Here is a 19,407-nt window from a genome sequence, read left to right on the forward strand (position 1 = left end):
GACCAATGGACCCCGCTACACCCGCAACGCGAACTCGCATATGAGAGATCCTGATGTTGTTACCAAAGCCATACGAAAGGAAATTCAATCAGGCCACACAATTGGCCCATTCCGCACACCACCACTACTGAACTTTGTCATCAACTCACTCGGGTTGCGCCCAACAAAGTCTGGGGGCCATCGAATCATCATGGACCTATCACGGCCGAGAAATGACTCTGTCAACCACAGCATAAACAAGGATGACTACACCCTCACCTACTCCTGTGTCAACGACGCAGTCCCCATGGTGCACAGACATGGCAAGGGCACTTTGCTTACCAAGGTGGACATTAAAAATGCATTCCGCCTATGCCCCGTTCGAAAGGTAGACTGGCACCTCCTTGGTTTCAAATGGCTAGGACTAGGACTATACTTCTTTGATCGCGTGTTACGTACCTTCGACTTACGCTCTGCTCCATTCCTCTTCAACCGCTTTGCCGAAGCCCTGCTTTGGATCATCCAATCTAGGGCAGGGACGAAGGACTTAAATTGTTGACTACCTTGATGACTACCTTTGGGCCGGCCCACCACACTTCGGACAATGTCAGCATCTACTGGACACAATGCTCAATACCTGTGATGACCTAGCCATCCCCATCGCACCAGAGAAGATTGAAGGGCCATCCCCGGTAATAACGTTCCTCGGTATCATCATTGACACCATCCCCATGACATTGCTGCTTCCTGATGACAAATTACAAGACCTACTCGATATTCTCCCTGCCTGGCTACTGCGGCAAACATGCACAAAACAAGAACTACTCTCCCTCATTGGCACCCTCAGCTTCGTGTGCAAATGCATTCCAGCTGGCCGCATATTCCTCCGTCGTATGTTTAGACCTCAGTGTGACAGTTCAAGCACTCAATTCCACCATCACCCTGTCCAGTGAATTCCGTCTCGACGCGAAGTGAGTGGTGGTGCGACTTCTTGCCAACGTGGAATGGTACTGCCTCATTCCTGGAGCCAAACTGGACCTTATCCCGCGACCTGGATCTATTCACGACGCCTCCGGTACCATTGGCATGTGGTGGCTACCATAAGGGCCACTGGTTTACCGTCACCTGGCCCGCCTCACTCACTGCCTCAATCGCCTGGAAAGAGATGTACCCAATACTAATGGCCTGTTCAATTTGGGGCATTCGTGGCACGGCCGCCGTATCCTCTTTCACTGTGACAACCAAACGGTAGTGCATATCTGGAAAAAAGGCTCAGCCAGATGCCCGAAAATCATGCACCTGGTCAGAGGCATCTTTTATTAGGCGGCCAAAGGTAATTTCCATGTCTTGATAGCCCACATTAACGGAACTGATAACTCAATTGCTGACTCACTTTCTCGTTCACAGATGCCGAGATTCAGAACGCTGGCACCCGAGGCACAAGCACAACCCACGCCAGTACCGCAGCACCTGCGACCATCGCACCTGATATGCGGCAACTGATGACGCTGGCCATAGCCTACATTCAAAGTGTTGCTGAAAACACGCGCGCACATACCAGGTAGGCCAGACATGCTACGCCAACTTCTGCTCATCATACGACTAGGCGGCAATCCTATTTCGTCCCAATCTTGCAGTTAGGGCTCGCATATAAGACTATCAAGGTGTACCTTGCGGGGGCAATGCACAAGCACGTCGAGCTAGGCTATGAAGATGATGTCACCACCCATGCATTGCTGCAACGCACGCTACAAGGGATTCGGAGGAGTATCGGTGATGTGCGCCGGCCACGTCTGCCAATCACAATCAACGTACTTCGCCACCTAAAGGAGAGTCTACGATTGTGGGAAGGCCTGTGTGATCACGACAAGGTCATGATATGGGCAAGCTTCACCCTCGCCTTCTTCGGATTCTTGAGAGAGAGTGAATTCACTGCGGCTGGGACACTGCAGTTCGACCCAGCCACAACGCTGCTTGTGCAAGACATAGTGTCGAGCAGTGTGCTAGAAGTGAGACTGAAATCCTCTAAGACTGACCTGTATCGACTTGGGTACATACTCCGCATTGCACCAACCGGGACATCTGTTTGTGCGGTCAACGCCATTGCAAAATATCGCTGGCACATTGCCTTATGAATACAGCAGTGCCGGTCTTCCAATTTGCTGATGGCACGTGACTCACGCGTCAAAGGCTGACGTACTACCTGAGAAAGCTGCTCGTGCCTTCAGGGATTAAAGTGCGGAGCTATATACCACACATAGCTTTACAAGTGGTGCTGCCACAACCGCCGCCGAGGCTGGCCTACCAGATTGGCTAATAAAGACCCTAGGACATGGCGGAGTGACGCGTACCAGGTCTACATAAAGACAGCGAAAGAGACTCTGGACTCTGTGCCTCACATGCTTGCTACAAGGAAGTAGTCTCTAGGTGTTAGAAACACCTACTAGTTATTGGGACTTAAACGACGCTTGATCTACAGTACAAAATCTGCATGACTGTACGCGTGACTTGATTAAACATCGAACTGTGGACTATGAACTATGAACTATTCACAATTAAACGGTGGTTTATTCTGTGGTACTTGTAGTGGCAGTCGCCTAAGGATGTTCCTTAATCAGTTGTACAACTGCCAGGTCTGAGGGCTGGCACGGATCCGGAGGGAACACAGTACCATGTTGCCCGATGCATGGCATGATCCCGCGAGGGGTCCGTGTCATCTTCCAGGCCGCCACGACGCCATGCATCCCTGCCGTGGCAGTAGGTGCATCCTGGGTAACACGTTGCCCTCTCTTGAGGTCATTCAAATCTGCGACTGGCTTCACGGGAAAGGTCGCCATGACGCCCGGATGTTCCATCGCCCCTGGATTTCGGCCAAGCCCTGTCTCCGTGTCGTTTCTTTGCATTAATGGATGATAATGGCTTGCTATAATCATGATTACCGCTGGGAAGGGCACGGAGACGCAGGCCATTCTACCTTTGCCTCACAACCACGCCTCGCACTTCGCTGAACACACAATAAACCTTGCCTCTCGAATCACAGCTGCTTCTTGTCCACCCTCACTATCAAATATGAATACCATGCATGCCTTGCATGACGTCCAACCCGTTATCTGCTCGCATCACTGACCATCAGCTATCCATGCATACCCCCCTTGGCCAAAGCCATTTGCCGCCACTTCAGCTCCTGCAACGATAACGTACACATTACAAATCCCCTCCCACCCATCACAAAAAAAATAAAAGCAAGCTGCGGCATTAGCAACCCACATACAGACATACTATAGTTTGTCACATTTCTATCTTGATGTTATTTGGATGATTAAATTTCAATAAAGTTCCATGGGGCTGCTGTCGCGGATCCGGAGGGACCATGGTACCTGTTGCCCGATGCATGGCATGATCCCGCAAGGGTCCGTGTCATCTTCCAGGCCACCACGACACCATGCATCCCCGCCGTGGCAGTAGGTGCATCCTGGGTAACACGTTGCCCTCCCTTGAGATCATTCAAATCTGCGACTGGTTCATGGGAAAGGCTGCCACGACGCCTGGATGTTCCATAGCCTTCGGCCAAGCCCTGTCTCCGTGTCGTTTCTTTGCGTTAACAGTGACTAAAATCTAATGTTTTGATATCAAAGTTTAATTGACAGTAATCAGCTATCAACACATAGATTTCCATGAGTTGTTTGAACGTCAATCTACCCTGCCTAAATAAGATAACAAAAGTTAAAATAATGTGACATTAACGTAATTTAAGGTAGCTTTCCGCCTTTGCGACGACCTCTTTTCGAACGTGAATTTTGCCATCAAGTTGTGTATTTCTACCCAAGTATTATATATCACCTGAAAGCTCTTTCTATGAATTTTTTCGTTTGATCAAGAAAATTAATGAGCGATTAATTTTAATGAAGATTTTAGTGAAAGTGTAAAGAAATTGGGTAAACTGACGTAAAGAAGTTTAAGTCAGAGTGGAAGGGGGCCATTGTCTAGGTGTCAACGAGTAATTGCACTTCAGAATACTGGCTACAAAACCGTTGTCTCAGATTTTTGGAAAAGGCCTTATATTTTAAACAGTGTTGAATCAAACAATATCAACTGATTAGTCTCACAATGCCGTCTAATTAAGCAGCGATAACTCGACTCTAAAGACCTACATTAAAAAACTGAGACACGATTTTAGAGACAACCTATTCGACAAACATCTGTGAAAATCTGGTGGACTTCCGTTCACGCGTTCTCGAGTTAAACTCTTTTGAGCGTGCTGCAAAGTGACAAAATGCCAAACTGAGAAAAGGGCGATTTAGTAAATTGCTTCGGTTTTTCCTTTATGAATGGCCATAAACAATTTACTCGGCAAATAAAACACCAAAACACGATAGTGCTATCAACTTGTTAGCCAGAACAGTATTTTCACTCATTGAAATCAGTGTTAGCGGTTGAAATGAGGCTAAAAAGGGCAATTTTTGGGAGCGATGTTTCCTCTCAGAGCACAATGTACACAGTGGAAGATGACTAAATAAACTTGAGGAGTGCCCAGGAAGGGATTATGCATAATTATGACGGATTAGCTGTAAGATGTAGACAGAGTATTAACTGTTCGACCTAACTGTCGGGACTGCTACGGCATCTCGATGCCGTCGACACAAGCGTAAATGTAATGTAATTTTATGTCAGCATTCGATCTCGAAAAGGTTTCATAGCCGCGGAAGGTTCTGATTGAGCGATCCCGATTAAGGTAAAGTATGACGAATTCGGACACGCACGCGCTTTAGAACGTTTCTGTGCAGATTTCACTCCAGCCTGCTGCAAATAGGTTATTTTGTAGCGAATGTATTTAACATCACCTGTCATTGTTGAAATTGTGCTTATACCTAATTTTTTGACTCAGTCTCTTAGAAATACATGTGACCTATAACCTTGTCATATTTTGACCCTTAGGAAGCTGGTTTTTATTATTCAATATGAGCGACAAATTAACATTTCTCTCCCATTTACATGGTGCATATTACCCATTCACCTGGAGATATTGTAAAAAGTAGCATGGTGAAACCCTTTTATTAAAAGTGTAAACTAAATGGTATTATGTCAGGTTTTTATTCACCAAGTTTGGTCAAAATGACACCATTCAAAGCGACAGGAAGAAAGTTCGAAAATTATGTTGTGATATAATTTCGATATCGTCATTTTGTAATCGATACTTATGTTAAAATTTCTTGACAAACTCATGAAAACTATACATTCGATAGATATGGATCTTAAGTCTTGGTATTTATTCAAAATTAACTCATTTGCTAAGCGTTTTATAATTGCTTTCTTTAGTTTAAGTGAATTATATCATTTTTAGCTCACATTTGGTTATACCAATGTGAGTTTATCGTATAGGCTGAAGTCGATGGCGTCTGTATGTATGTGTGTATGTATGTATGTATGTATGTATGTATGTATGTATGTATGTACAGTATGTCCGTCAACATCAAAAACACGCAAACCGCTGCACATTTCAGCTTGGTATTTGGTGTGTTGATGCATCCTGGGCTATAGATGGGATTTTGTTCAAATGAAGTCTGCATTGCTAAAATTATGCAAATGAGCTTACAAAATGTGAAAATGGTTAAGAATTAATAACTTAAGAACCGCTTTTTTCGATTGCTTTGAAAATTTGTGTGCAAGTACCTTAGGTGAACCTTATACAGTTTTATGAATATTGTGAAGATATCCTTAATTTGTATTTTTGCTGAATTTTTTGGTGATTTTTCTCATTTTCAGTAAAAATTCTTCTTCTCTGAAAACACCAGCCCAATCGCTCTCAAAGTTTGGTTGTCTTTTTGCAAGGATGTTACTCTTCTAATTTGTTGAAATTATGACAAAATTGGGAAAATTACTATTTTGAGCAATTTTGTCATTTTTGGTCAAAAAATCTTAAGCAGTATTTCCTTTTTAAAACCCCTGGACAGACAGCTTTCATATTTGGTACACAGACGTACAGAGATGACAATAGTTAAATATGTTGAAATTGTCCTGAAATATAAAAATTGTATTTTTAAGACAATATTGTCATTTTTGGTCAAGAAAACTTTATCTCAAAATTACTTGTTTGATAGCTTTGTAATTTGGTATAAAGTCCGAAAGATGTTATTATAATAAATTTTCTGCTCAAAGTGTTGGTAACCCCAAAATTTGTATATTTTAGGTAATTTTCTCAGTTTGTGACCGTAAATGACCTACACCAACCAAGGATATATTGTGAGACAATTTTGAAGGCTGTGAACATAATTATGTCATGTTTGGTATCGTTTAGTAGGAAAATTTGATCCAGAAAACAAAGCTAAGGTGATTTTTTCATTTTGGACCAATTTTTGCAACTTTTCTACGTAAGACATACAAGAACTGATGAGAAATTTGGATCCAGGATAATTCCAGATGTTGTAATCACCGCCCACAGTGGAAGGCATTTCACTATCTGTTACTACCTTTAGTGCTTAAGTTTACACTAGAATGATAACACTCATGGCATAATTAAAAAATCTCCAAGGTTGTAAATGTACTTCCTGTCATTTGGTCTTATGTAATACCAAGGGGTGGAACATTTGATATTCAGGAGGGGGTAGGGTCTAGAAGATTGATGATGTAGCATTACTTTTTTACCAGATCCCTTGTGCATTTTTTGCCCACTCCCACCTTTTCTTTTTATCAAGCCTTCTCTGTTTTTTGTTGTTGACATTTGCTTATGTATTTAGGATCTGCTTCTCCATTGCTATAGAAGTTGATATGCATGTTCCTAAAGATGACCTCCAGTACCTAAGTTGGAGACCTTATTTGCTTTTGTCATTCTTGTTTTTCCTGGTTTAAATATTTCTCGAATGGACCAATTCAAACCGAATGTGAGCACATAGTGTCCTTGACGGTATTTTTATTTATTTCTAACGACGCCATTTTAACGTCCGTTTCCATGGAAACGAGCATGGTGACCCCCATTTTTTATTTCATTTTTGCACTTGCACAACTTCCAAGAATATTTGTGCAAAGTTTCAAGAAAATGACACCACAACTTAATTTTGACGTAATTCGTAGTACTTCACCTTAATGAGTGACATAGCGAATGGAATATCGGTTGACACCACAACTAATTCACCTGCATTTATATGTAGATATAGATTGGCAATGTCTGTGATCATGAGGGTAAAAAAGACCTCCATGCTGTGATTCAGTCAGCTGCTATTTTTTCGAACTTCACGCACCTTGAAAACAGATTAACACTACTCAACTCCGAGCCTTTCTAAGACAATAGCTTGCCTTCGCTCTGTACGACATTTCTGAAGTGAAGACCGTTTCTCGAGTCATTTTGGCTGACATAGCCAAATGCCAGTCAGCGGCAACAAAGTCAAGGGAGAGAGTTCGAGAAAACCTGAAGATTAAGACAAGAACGTCAATCTGAGCCGCTGTTCCCGTCGAGGGCTGTCCAAAAACCGTGTCATCGGTATCGTTACAGATGCTCTTATCGTACGACAAACTATCGGCCATCGGCGTTAAAGTTTGGCTGTAGTTAATCCTTTGTCTGACATTCTCGGGCTATCTTTTACACTCGCGGACATCGGTGTGGTTGTTTTGGACTTTCGATAACCCCTTTTTCGTTTTCTTCCTTTCACGATGCTGTTTTTGTCTCTGCCTTGCATGCAGAACGTGAACGTGTACGTCACGGTATTCCATGTATTCGCCATCGTTATGCGGCCTCCAGTGGAACGTACCATTTAGGTATACGGGACGGCCGGAGCTTCTCCAAGAAATGTTGAACGTTGAGAAATGTATCCACTGCTCCGGCTGCTTTTTCAAACGCGAAAAAGTGTCTCAAATAAAACATTCAGTATGTGGCAAAGTAACTACAAATACACGGCTCGCCGACACGAGTCGTCTGACTCGGATTACGCTGCCAAATGTAGTCTTAGGACTCTGATCGATCAAAACTACTGTCTGCCCCGATGATCATTGAAACACGGTCCCTCCACAAAAACGTCAATACGCGGGCGATCTCTGACAAGTGAACTTGACCGTGACTTTTTTATCAATTTTATTTAATAATGACTTCAGGTCCTGCCATTACTCATGCTGTAGATTGTAACACTCGATATATGCTGCTATTTGTGATCCGTACTAACCTGAAATTTAATCGTCAAAAATTTCACGTCTGGCCTCGTTGTGTCGCTAATACTCAGAAGTTGCCAGCTTTTGGGAGCGGCCACCCCTATGAGAAAAACGTACGATCCACCGTTCTGCGCCTGATAGCTACGCATACACACGATGGTCTTAGATACACGCAGTTACGGTAGGTGTCGAGGGGATTTTCACAGCGGATGTTGTCCAAGTGCATGCGACAATACAGTGGCGCTGCCGCTTAGCTTAATCCCTTGCCAATCAAGACTTAGTGGTAGTCTCAAAAAGCAAAAACATGCATCTGTTCCTCTTGTAAATTTTTATCGCAAAATTTCAGCCAGAAACAGAAGCTTTCAGACCAAGATACTCTTCACACATGAAGATCAATATTTTAGGAATACTTTTCAGGGATAAAAAAATCTTGTTTTGACATAAAATACCAAAACAAAGGCGGAAAGCTACCTTAATGTACAATTTCTATGAGCCTCTTAAGACCATCCTAATGCTATTATTTTAACCGTCCTCAAGTCTGATGCTCTATTGCATTCTAAAATATATCTGATGTATAGGCAACTTATGTATTTTTAATAGTTTTAGCTCCATTTCTACTACAGTGTAACACCTCTTATTGTGTGTTGTGTATTTTTTAATGTCTATTGGATAGTGTACACTGTACTTTTTGTTATGATATCCTGAAATGAAGTTAATTATTATTAGTAATACAGAATATAGTTATAATTCTCAACCATATTAAAGCTTTGTCTCTTAATCATTGTGTTGTTGAACTCTTGTACTTTCAGCCTCAATAGTGCAACCGAGATGTGTACTTTATGAATGATTTGATGTCACATCTTAAATCAGCCAGGCTGCTATCAATGTCAGATAGAATTTATACATGTATTTATGTACAAATAGCCATAGGCAATTGCTCAAGTAAAAGTCAGTTAATTCACTTTATTATTAGAGCCCATCAGATCTTATTAAATGACTATAGATTTTACACCCAAGAGGTGTAAACTATTTTTCTGGTAAGTTGTTTTCAATAAATAACTTGCCTTCTCAACTTTATTACAGTTAACCCAACACTGGTGAGTAGATCTGCAGCTCACATCATCTGTTGACTTAAAAAACAAGAAATGACTGAGAACTCAAGATTACAAATCTTCATCGCGAGGAAATATGTAATGAAAGTTTAATCAGGTAATCAGACTATTGAATGCAAAAGTACATTCAACATAATATTGAAACGGTTGATCATTAGATACAGTAGCTGTTAAACATATCAAATAATTTATAAATGGAAACTAAAATTTGATTGAATTATAACAAGTGGAATCATAGGATTACTGATCAAGCCGTGCAGTACCCTACATACCAGCATGTTCAGAAACAGTGTAAATGTGATAGAGAGTGACTGGCCTAAGGGAAGGAAATATTAAATTTTCACTACGGCCCAAAAGTATGCCTCAGTGTACGGTATTCCGCGAAGCATAATTTCTATCGAACAGCGCTCTCAGCCGGTCGCTATTGACAACGGCGAACATTGTATCAATTTATTTTCAATAGATTATCGATAAAAAATCTGTTTGGGCGCCGTTTGTGCCGGGCGCTCGTGTGTTGAGGTCACGTCATAAACATTTCCACAATAACCCATATATTGACTTATACACTTTAACATCAAGGTATCCGTTGGTTTCCTGTACTGAAATTAAATCGACGACAATTTTTTCAGTTTTGGTGATACTTTTACGTACGTTTCAGCACATTTTGGCGCACCTCGGCGTAGTTGGCGCCATTGTGAATGGGGGACTACACGCGAGTGAGCGAGACAACAATGTATCAATTTCGGACAAAAGGATATCGATCGATAACGTTCACTGCACGATTACAGTGGAGACTCTACGCCCGTTCACCTCTGTTCTGTGTTATTTTTGCAGTTTACTGGAATTTTCATAGTTGATATTCGCCAAAATTTGGTATAAATTACAACAACCTGACTGGTATTTGGTCTGTTCAATTTAAGAGACGCTAACCGATTAAAATGGGTCAATATTAGACCCTGATTCTGCATATGCAAACGCCGTAAGATCGCCATTTTATTGAGGGCAAGAGCAAAAATTCAGCGATCGGAAAAATAAAATGCAACTAAAACAAGTTTCGTCGAGAAATTCAAAAAACTAAAACGACAGCAATTTTGTATATATATCAAGGAAACACCGTACCACTTTTCACTATAATTGGTTCAGAATTGAGAAATTTGAACGAGCGATAGTTGTACGGCCTGTTCAGTACATGAAACACCATTGTTTTCTATGGGAAATCGAGCAGATTAGAGACATCGTAAAATGAAAAATACTCTGAAAAAAACCGTTGGTTTAACTTTTCATTTCGCTGTTATTTTTTATAATATTTGGTATGACACATATCATGAAGGGTAACTAAAACTCTATGGTTTGATTTTTTTAGTTTCCCTCTTATTTTTATGAAATGACGAGTTGAAGATCGTTTTGCTGTTGACTGTGTTTTTACTTGATTTTGCATATGTCTCTTATCGCTTACGTATTTTTGGAATTCCCTTGTGAAATTCTTCCCAAAATATTATAATTGTAAGGGCAGCATATACGGGAAATAGGACATGTTGCTCTTTCATTAATATTTAGATGTGCAGCAAGGAAATACGGCGAAATTTTCAACATGACGCGGGAGGCGAAATTGACTCTCTGAACGCGCACTCCACGTATGTGTGGCGAAAGATCGAAACGCTATTACCGTACAAATGGGGCGCCTTTGGGCCGTAGTGTTTACAGACAAGAAAGTTATTATAATTCACATTCCAATTCTATTCCACCATTCATTTGTATACTCCTACAGCATACATTCCAGCGTATTCAGAGAGATATGTCACATTCATTATTTAAATGCTTGTTTGAAAATTTGTACATGTGGATACTATAGAACGCAGCAACAGGTTTTTTCAAATATACACACCAAATGATGACTAAGTGAAACATTAAACGATGGCTAGCCAAAGGCCTGTGGATTTATGTGAATTAATTCTGATGATTAATTATGGAAGTAAAAGATATTCATGTACACTGCACTGTACAGGTTGAAGTTTTGTCTGTCAATTTAACAGGATTGTACTGAACAAGCAATCATGTGACACAGTGTATGGCGATAAACATTCTGAAAAACACTACTGTATGCTTTGGACTGTTCTTGTAAAATTTGGCCAAATAAGTAAAAATGAGGTTAAAATCTTGGGAGTTATATTCTTGTACATCTTACACTTTGGTATGGGCTGCAGAGCCTTCATGTTTCCCAGTATCCCTAGTGTTTTGTAAATACACTTATATTGCTATTATTCAAACCCACCATCATGATACAAAATTCAACTATTGTTGCTTGTGTACTTCAGTATACTTTTTATTCATGCAGCAAAATGGCAAACCCATCTTCTGAAGCACTGCTTGTATCGACATCATGGAATACAGCATCAGATGACCTGACATCACAACCAACTACAACACTGATCAAACATATCCGTGATGAAACACTAAAATCTGATCAAGTGTCTAAACTCTACTGTACTATCCTTGACGTTGAAGTCAGTGAAGATCAGAAGACAGATGCAGAGAGTGTTGGAGTTACTCTGATTCCAGCTACAAGATTTAAATGGTCAGATTCTGAAGGAGACCCACCTGCACCAAACTGGTTACTCCACCATGACACATACTACCCAGGGCTGAAGGAGTTGAAGCATATTAAACATGTAGTCAGCTTTTCTCCCAAGACAAAGAATGCAGCAGCTGCAATCCATGAAAGTCTTTTCCCTCAAGCTCAGCTCCACCAACTCTCTCTACCAGCTCCTTGTGGGGTATTATTTACATTTGATACTTGGGACAAACAAGCCTGTGGTCTGACTGGATGTCACAGATCTACAATTAAGAATTTCCTGACAAGGAAGGCAGAATCAGGAGAATATCTCAAAGCATATTCCACTGTGGTTGATGTAGATCTCACTACAGATCAGATACAAGATGCTGAGAAGTGTGGTGTTACCTTGATAAAAGCAGAAAGACAGACAGGTGTTGATGAGATGCCAAACATTAGTTGGTTGAGGCACCATTACAGCCACTTTCCTGACCTACAAAAATTAGAAAATGTCAAGTATGTGGTTGGTTATGCTCCAAAGACTGGATGGGCTGCTGTAGACATACGGGAAAAACTGTTCCCTGCTGCAAAGCTTGTTTTGATCAACCATGTTAGTCAGGAACAAAACTGTGTCTTGGTGAAGGATGAATTTTCAGATTTGGAAGGGTCGATGGTACAGATGGCAAGTCATGCTAATATACTGTTTTCAATTGGTCCTCATATATATGACAACTTCCAAACTGCATACAGCGCTGAAATCAATGGGAAGAAGCTGTCTGATATCCCTCACAGAGAAATCCTTCCTAAACCAAAAAGGCATATTTTCAAAATAAATTAACACATGCAAATAAAGTAACTACTGGCCACCGTAACATAGTATCATATGGTCAACTCAATACAGAGAAAGCCTTGAAAATATGTGACTCAATTGCAGCTTGCATTGGATCTGCCGCAAACAAACATAAGGATCTTAACAAAAAACCTCCTAAATGGAAGGTACACGGAGTTTCTGAACAGGCATACAAAGCAACAAAGAACTCCCTTGACAAATATTTCCGAAGTAACCATGATATACTAAAACTTTACAAACAATATTCAGCAGATACATTATTACAATCTCTCCAACAGTCTGACCTTTGCCTTCCTCCATCATGCTACACTGACTACAGTTTTGAAGGCTTGGAAGCAATGGCAGCTGGTCTACCAACAACAGTCAAGGATGATTCACACATTGCTGCTATGATTGAAAGCCACTTCGAACAACACAAGGATTACTGTGTCGTCAGGAATGAAACAGATGAGCTGACTTCTAAGATAATTACAAATCTGACAAAAAACAATGTAGCTGTCAAGCAAGCAAAGATGCTCAAAGAAGACTTAGCTAAGAGTGAGGCTGTGACAGAAAGCTTGGCTAACTTTGCAGCTTTATTTGCTGAGGAAGGTGTAAAAACAGAAAACGTGAATAAACATGGTAGGTGTTCCCTTAAAGAATTTGAACTCCACTGACTAGTGCAGCATTTTGACAAAGAAGATATGATAGTTAAAACAAAAGGAAAAGAAAACAAGAGTAATGTCATTAATAATTTGCTAATCATTCTTATGTAAAGAGAGTTGCAACCTTTCCTACCAGTTAGGAAAAAATAATTGTAATGTCACTGATGGTTTTAAAGGTATACAGGCACCTGTAATCTAAATATACCCATATATGGTCAAAGGGGCGTTCCTTGTATTCAAAATGCCCATGTGAGGCGCTGTTTTTAAAAAGCGGCCACCCGTTTAAAATCTGTGATTGGTTAGATTTTCTCTTTCCATAGTAACTGTGGCAAAATTGGAACAGGTGACAGTATATCTTTAATCAGTCCACAGTGTGATGATCGAGAATTGGACTTTTCTCTGAATCACAAATGGGATCAAACATACAGGTGTACCTATCCAGCTAAACATAAATTTATACAATTATTCCTAATTTTGACATTACTTTGACTCAAATGTCTTCTCATAGTCAATCGATCCAACAACTTTCCTATTTGACTACAACTTAATGGGATAAGACTTTATTCAGTACATTCTATTAGGTTCCTAATTTGTGTAATTGAATATACTCACAGTGTCATCAAACAAAACCCTTTATAATTACTGTCAAACTTTGTGAAAATTCTCAATAGCTCAATTGATTCAAACTTGTTCATGTCTCAGTAAGCTAATCAGAAGTGTGGCTAAAAAAGTTCCTAAGACAAATATTCTATACTTGGATTGCAACCAAGATGTTCTGGGTGTGCATGACAAACTCATACCCAAGCAATGTTCTGGTGCACAATACATGTGCCTGTTCAGCTTTACACATACAGTAACATTTCCAGCCTTAATTGCCTAGATTCGTACACTCTAATTGTTGCTAGGATATACCCTATAAATCACTTAGATTCCATTTTTTATTGAAATAGATAATTGTCCTAGCAATATGGTAGAAGTATTCTGGCTTAGATGCAAATTCAAATGCTGATTCCAGGTACTGATAAAGTGAATAATGAAAGAACTTGTAAATCCATGCATTTTTGAACAAGTTTTTTTAACTTTCCAAAAACAACATAAGTAGATCACTTTTCTGTAATGTTCTATGGCCAATACTGATCTACTGTGGATAGTCTGCATATCAGAAAGTCAGAACATAGTATAACTCTACAATAAAACTACCCAGCAGTTCACATAATGCCTGTGCACTAGTTCCTGTCTAGACATGATCGCAAATGAAAAACATATGCCGGTAATTTTAGATCTATGTGACCTCTGATCTTTTAAAGTTCAAAGTGGTGGGCTTGGATGTGTCACAATGTTTGCTCTGTTCATGCTTATGCTGTTTATGCATGGGCTAATATGACTGCCACTGACGACTTTAGCCATCCAAAAAGTCTTCAGTATTTATTTACTGATCATATGGGCCAGAATCAGATACACTGATCGTGAAAAAATAATAAGTTCTTGGCATTTAATGATGTTGTCAAAATATGTGCATCGATCTCTCATTTGCACTATGAATTGGGTGAATGTTTTTATTTGCAGAGCTAAACTTGGTGGGAAAATGTTGTACTGATTGTACATGGATGATAATTAAGTGTGGATTGTAAACTTTCAGCTAATGTAAACCTGATGATCAAACCATAGGCTTAGACCCTAGAAGGGTATTCCGGTATGTATATGACAATATGCAAACTAATCAATCATCTGAGACCAGGCCTGTTAATGTGTCACTAGACTAAATTTCATGGGGCCAACTCTGATTTTAACTTTGCTCTCAGTATATCAGATTCCTTCCCGATCAGGATAAAATTGGACTAATGCTGGGCCAATGCCAAGTGTTCAGACTGCTTCTCAAACACAGACATACAACTTATGTCAGTGTAGGGCTGCATAATATTGTTCGTCTTAACAAAGTAAATCTAGGTATGATAATGGAATCTGTAAAATTAAAAAGGAACACGTAAATGTTAAAATACAGATCCAAAGGTTTCAAAAGCTGCAGTGAATTAAAGATCACGAGAATAAAAAGACACAGCTGAAACTACACCGACAAAAGCTAATATTACAATCTTGGTTGTCTGTTACAGAAGCTGTAGACAGTACAAAAACCACCCATGTGTACCCTTTGATCTATGACACTGAAAGTATGGAAACATCACAAACCCCAAGCGTGCAACATGGTACCTCAGTCAAAGCAGAGCTCAGAGACATTAGAAAGCAGAGCAGAGCAATCTGGGATGTCCGTCAAATATCTAGAAACTAAAGAAACCACAACAGTGCATCCTGGGACATCAGTTACACAAATTACAGAGGTAACAGATAACGGAGCAAGGCAGAAAAAGACAAGCAAATGGTCTTTTTTCCAATGCCTTCAACAGACATGTTCTTTTCGGACAAAGAAGAATAATGGAAGCAAAAAGAAATCCAATGCCAAAAATTTGAAAAAAGCAGAAATCGGGAGTGAAAAAGGAAAATCATCACAACATGGAAAGGTTGTTAGAACAGACTCCGATGAAACTGGTCTGGTCAAAGATACAGTTAGAAGAACAGAAACACTGTGTACCAATTCAGATAAACCACCACTACCACCATCTGATGTAGCCATAGGTGATTTCAATGGTATGTTATACTGCCACATCTAATATTTGCATACACACAGAGGGAGTTTACCTTTTAGTTGTTTGTTCAAATAGTGGCTAACCAAGACTTGATATTTTACATACCGGTTCATGTGGTCATAGTATTTCCACATTTTCCTAACACAAACAGCAAAGAACCAACTAGTTGAGTATGAGTGACCTGCTCCTCATGATTCCACAATAGGACCATCATATACAAGTCTGAATGTGAAGATCTACCCACCCTATTTCCTTGTAATCAGTATTTTCTGTGTGTAAATCAATTGTTTTCTTTACTGTGACGCTATCCATGCTTTTTATTCATTACACTATTTCCTAAACAAGAAACTGGTAATTATGACGTGCGTGTTGAAGTGGATGAGGAATTCTGTGAACGGAAAAAGAAATATCTCTGCAAAGACAACCAAACGGAAATTGTCAAGGAGGAAAAGGAGATATTGGAAGCTGCATTGAAAAGGTGCAATAAAAATGAGGTGATTGTTAATAACAAGATCTACGGTAATGTCAAAGTAAATTATACAAAAAAGTTCATTGGCAATCAACCTTAACATACGTAAATCCATGATATAAGTCAAACTCAAACATTTCTTTTCATTTGTTTTAGATTTCACTGGTCTTGTGGTCAATGTTGAATTAAATGAAGAACCCTTTCAACAAAAGATGAGAGATCTTGATAAACAGGAGCAATCAAGTAGAGTCAGGGCGGCAAAAGAGACACTCAACGCCAAATGGAAGGAGTGCAAAGGAGACTTTGAGTCAAATGCAAATGAGGTGATCAACGATGAAGAAAGCAAACAGATAGTAGACAACAATTGTAAGACGCACTTAGGTAACGTCAAAGTAAATGACGCCCAAAATGGTTCATTAGCAATCCAGTTGGACCTACCCACTCTGTATAACCTGTACAGATTAAAACACACATGTCTATCTGGTAGTTTTCCGGACTCATTTGAACCACTATTGATAACTGATAAGATGAGAGAGAAGGCTGACAAAGTTGGATTACAACTCAAGTTGAAAGCAACATATGACCAAGTCAGATATGATGAACGTAAACTGTTCTTCATAGACAGTAAGTTTGTTGAGTTTATTTTATTAGTTCCAGAGACCAGCTCTGGAACTGTTATTTTTTGCTTACCTTCTTTCTTTCTTTCTTTCTTTTTTTTTTCTTTCTTTCTTTCTCTATTTCTCGTATTACTACCACAGAACATGCTATATACAATTTTACCTCCATTACCAGAATGTATTGTGGTACGCTTATGATGTCATCGCTCAGCTCGATGGGTTTCACGGGCATTTCTTGTTCACGGGCATTTCTTGTTTGTTTATTTTTTAGCTACTATAGACTATAGTCTATAGAAGCTATTGGGATGGGTATCCGTCCGGCGTCAGTCTGTATGTATGTATGTATGTATGTATGTATGTATGTATGTCCGTTTGTGAGGCGTCCGTCCACTATAGACTATAGTCTATAGAAGCTATTGGGATGGGTATCCGTCCGGCGTCAGTCTGTATGTATGTATGTATGTATGTATGTATGTATGTATGTATGTATGTCCGTTTGTGAGGCGTCCGTCCACTCAAATATCTTGAGAACCGCAGTACTTACTGATTTGATATTTGTTGTGTGGATGAAAAATATGATTTTGAGAAACTATTTTTTTTAATTTTTGATATTGTTGAAAATAGGCAAATTAATGCCAAAAAAGGTGTTTTTGGTAAAAAATCTTCTCCTTCATAACCGCTGGTCATACAGCTTTGTTATTTGGTATACAGGTCCCTAGGGGTAACCCAACTTAGATTTGTTCAAATTGTGATGAAATATGCAAATGTGTATTTTTAAGGAATTTTTTGTCATTTTTGGTCAAAATTTGACTTACATTGTATGTAATTCTTGTACTGTATAAACCCTATCAATTCACCCAGAAAAAAATAATTAATATGATTTTAAATAATTGAATTAATTAGGAAATCATCAAAGCCAAAATAATTTTAGTGTAGAATTATCAGAAAGTTCAACTTTTTTGACAGTTCATAGTGAAATGCCTACCATCTTGGAGGATTAAAACATGTAAAGGCAACTTTCCTGAATCCCAACTTTGACATATTCTGAACCGTCATTTATTGTGCCCTGTATGTTATCTAAAAGAAATTGCTCAAAATAGTCAATAGAGATAGAGATAGAGAAAGTTCTAATTTCCATTTATGGTTGACTTGGTAAGGATAAAATAAAATTGCTTTTTGAGGAAAAAAATAGAGTGGTCAATTAAAAGAGTTGTAAAAGTGATAGGGTTTTTATGGTAAAGCTGGCTGTAAGATTCCTCATGTGCTATTTATAGCAATTATGCAATCTGTGTAAACAGTGCACTGAAAGTTACATGATTCCTTATAATGCTTTTGATGACCTTGAACTTCTTAAGTTTCAAACATTTGTCTCTTCAGTGTGCTTTTTCTGAGTATGTAGAGTCTCAACTTATTCAGCACAACTCACTTACAATGTTAATCAAAGATATCCACCTTCTTCATCAATACATGTGTCACAAAAGGTTATTCTCTACATAACACAGCAGAGCTCTGTCAACTTTTGAGTTGCTTGTTCTTTCAAAACCGCTTGTCAGACAGCTTTACTATTTGGTTTACAAGTCCCTAGGATGACCTAAGTGAGATAATTTCATACAGTCAGGAAATACTTAATTTTGTATCCATGTCTATAGTAGCTTCAGGGACTGTGGCCCTATGTTTTCTTTGCATTGCACAAATATCAAATTGCGTTCAGCTATTAATAATTCTAGCTTCTTTCGCTTTGTTTTTTGTTGCTTTTTGATTTTTATTTTTCTCTAAATACCCGCCGTATATAGCTATACATCATACACCTCTGATTTAGACTGGTTGAATTTTTATTTTGCAATGATCAGTGTTGGCTTTTTTTCATTGTAGCCACAGTCTGTCAGTGTGGCTAAAATGATCAAATTTTTTAGCCACAAACAATTTTTATTAGCCACACCCAACAAATCAATTTCACAAACAAATTGCACTAACCCTATTTTCAATAATGTTTGTACTTTATTATCAAAATGCTGGGCCAGGGCCAGGCCAGGGCTGTTGTACATAAACTTTAATTCCTCGACAGATAAACTGCTTAGCACATTTTCTGCCAATTTTATAGCTGCAGATAATAATGACCAGGAGTACAGTAAAACTCCAGGTCCTTTGTGAAAGTTGTCTGTCCTTCAATTAAAAAAATATGTATTAAACAAAAATTGGTCTTAACTTCTTTCAGATCTATATTTTATGAATACTGGTGAATAAATTGACCCTTCTCTTTGTAGACAGGGACAAACAAACTTTTGTTTATTCTTAACTTTTGTTATGACACAAACAACAAATAGGTCTACTAGCGTTCTTGGAACAAAACTTGCACGATATGTCATGAAAATTTTTTTATATGATTGAAAAACTGCTGTATATACCG

The 19,407-nt window shown here is 39.2% G+C and overlaps 2 protein-coding genes across 2 annotated transcripts in view; both read left to right on the plus strand.

Annotated features, from left to right (window-relative positions):
* LOC139127183 (uncharacterized) overlaps nucleotides 1–15,491 on the plus strand; it is a 55,623-nt gene extending 40,132 nt beyond the window's left edge. The window contains exons 5-7 of the mRNA XM_070693108.1: nucleotides 9,199–9,324; nucleotides 11,563–13,249; nucleotides 15,384–15,491. Coding sequence (XP_070549209.1) covers nucleotides 11,567–12,616 — 1,050 coding nt within the window. The 5' untranslated portion in view covers nucleotides 9,199–9,324; nucleotides 11,563–11,566 and the 3' untranslated portion in view covers nucleotides 12,617–13,249; nucleotides 15,384–15,491. The remainder of the gene's footprint in view (nucleotides 1–9,198; nucleotides 9,325–11,562; nucleotides 13,250–15,383) is intronic.
* Nucleotides 1–19,407, plus strand: part of LOC139127180 (tripartite motif-containing protein 2-like) — a 144,880-nt gene that overhangs the window by 93,074 nt on the left and 32,399 nt on the right. The gene's annotated exons all lie outside the window — the stretch shown is intronic.

This window comes from Ptychodera flava, unplaced genomic scaffold (assembly GCF_041260155.1).
Source record: "Ptychodera flava strain L36383 unplaced genomic scaffold, AS_Pfla_20210202 Scaffold_29__1_contigs__length_4469600_pilon, whole genome shotgun sequence".
Classification (NCBI taxonomy): Eukaryota; Metazoa; Hemichordata; class Enteropneusta; family Ptychoderidae; genus Ptychodera; species Ptychodera flava.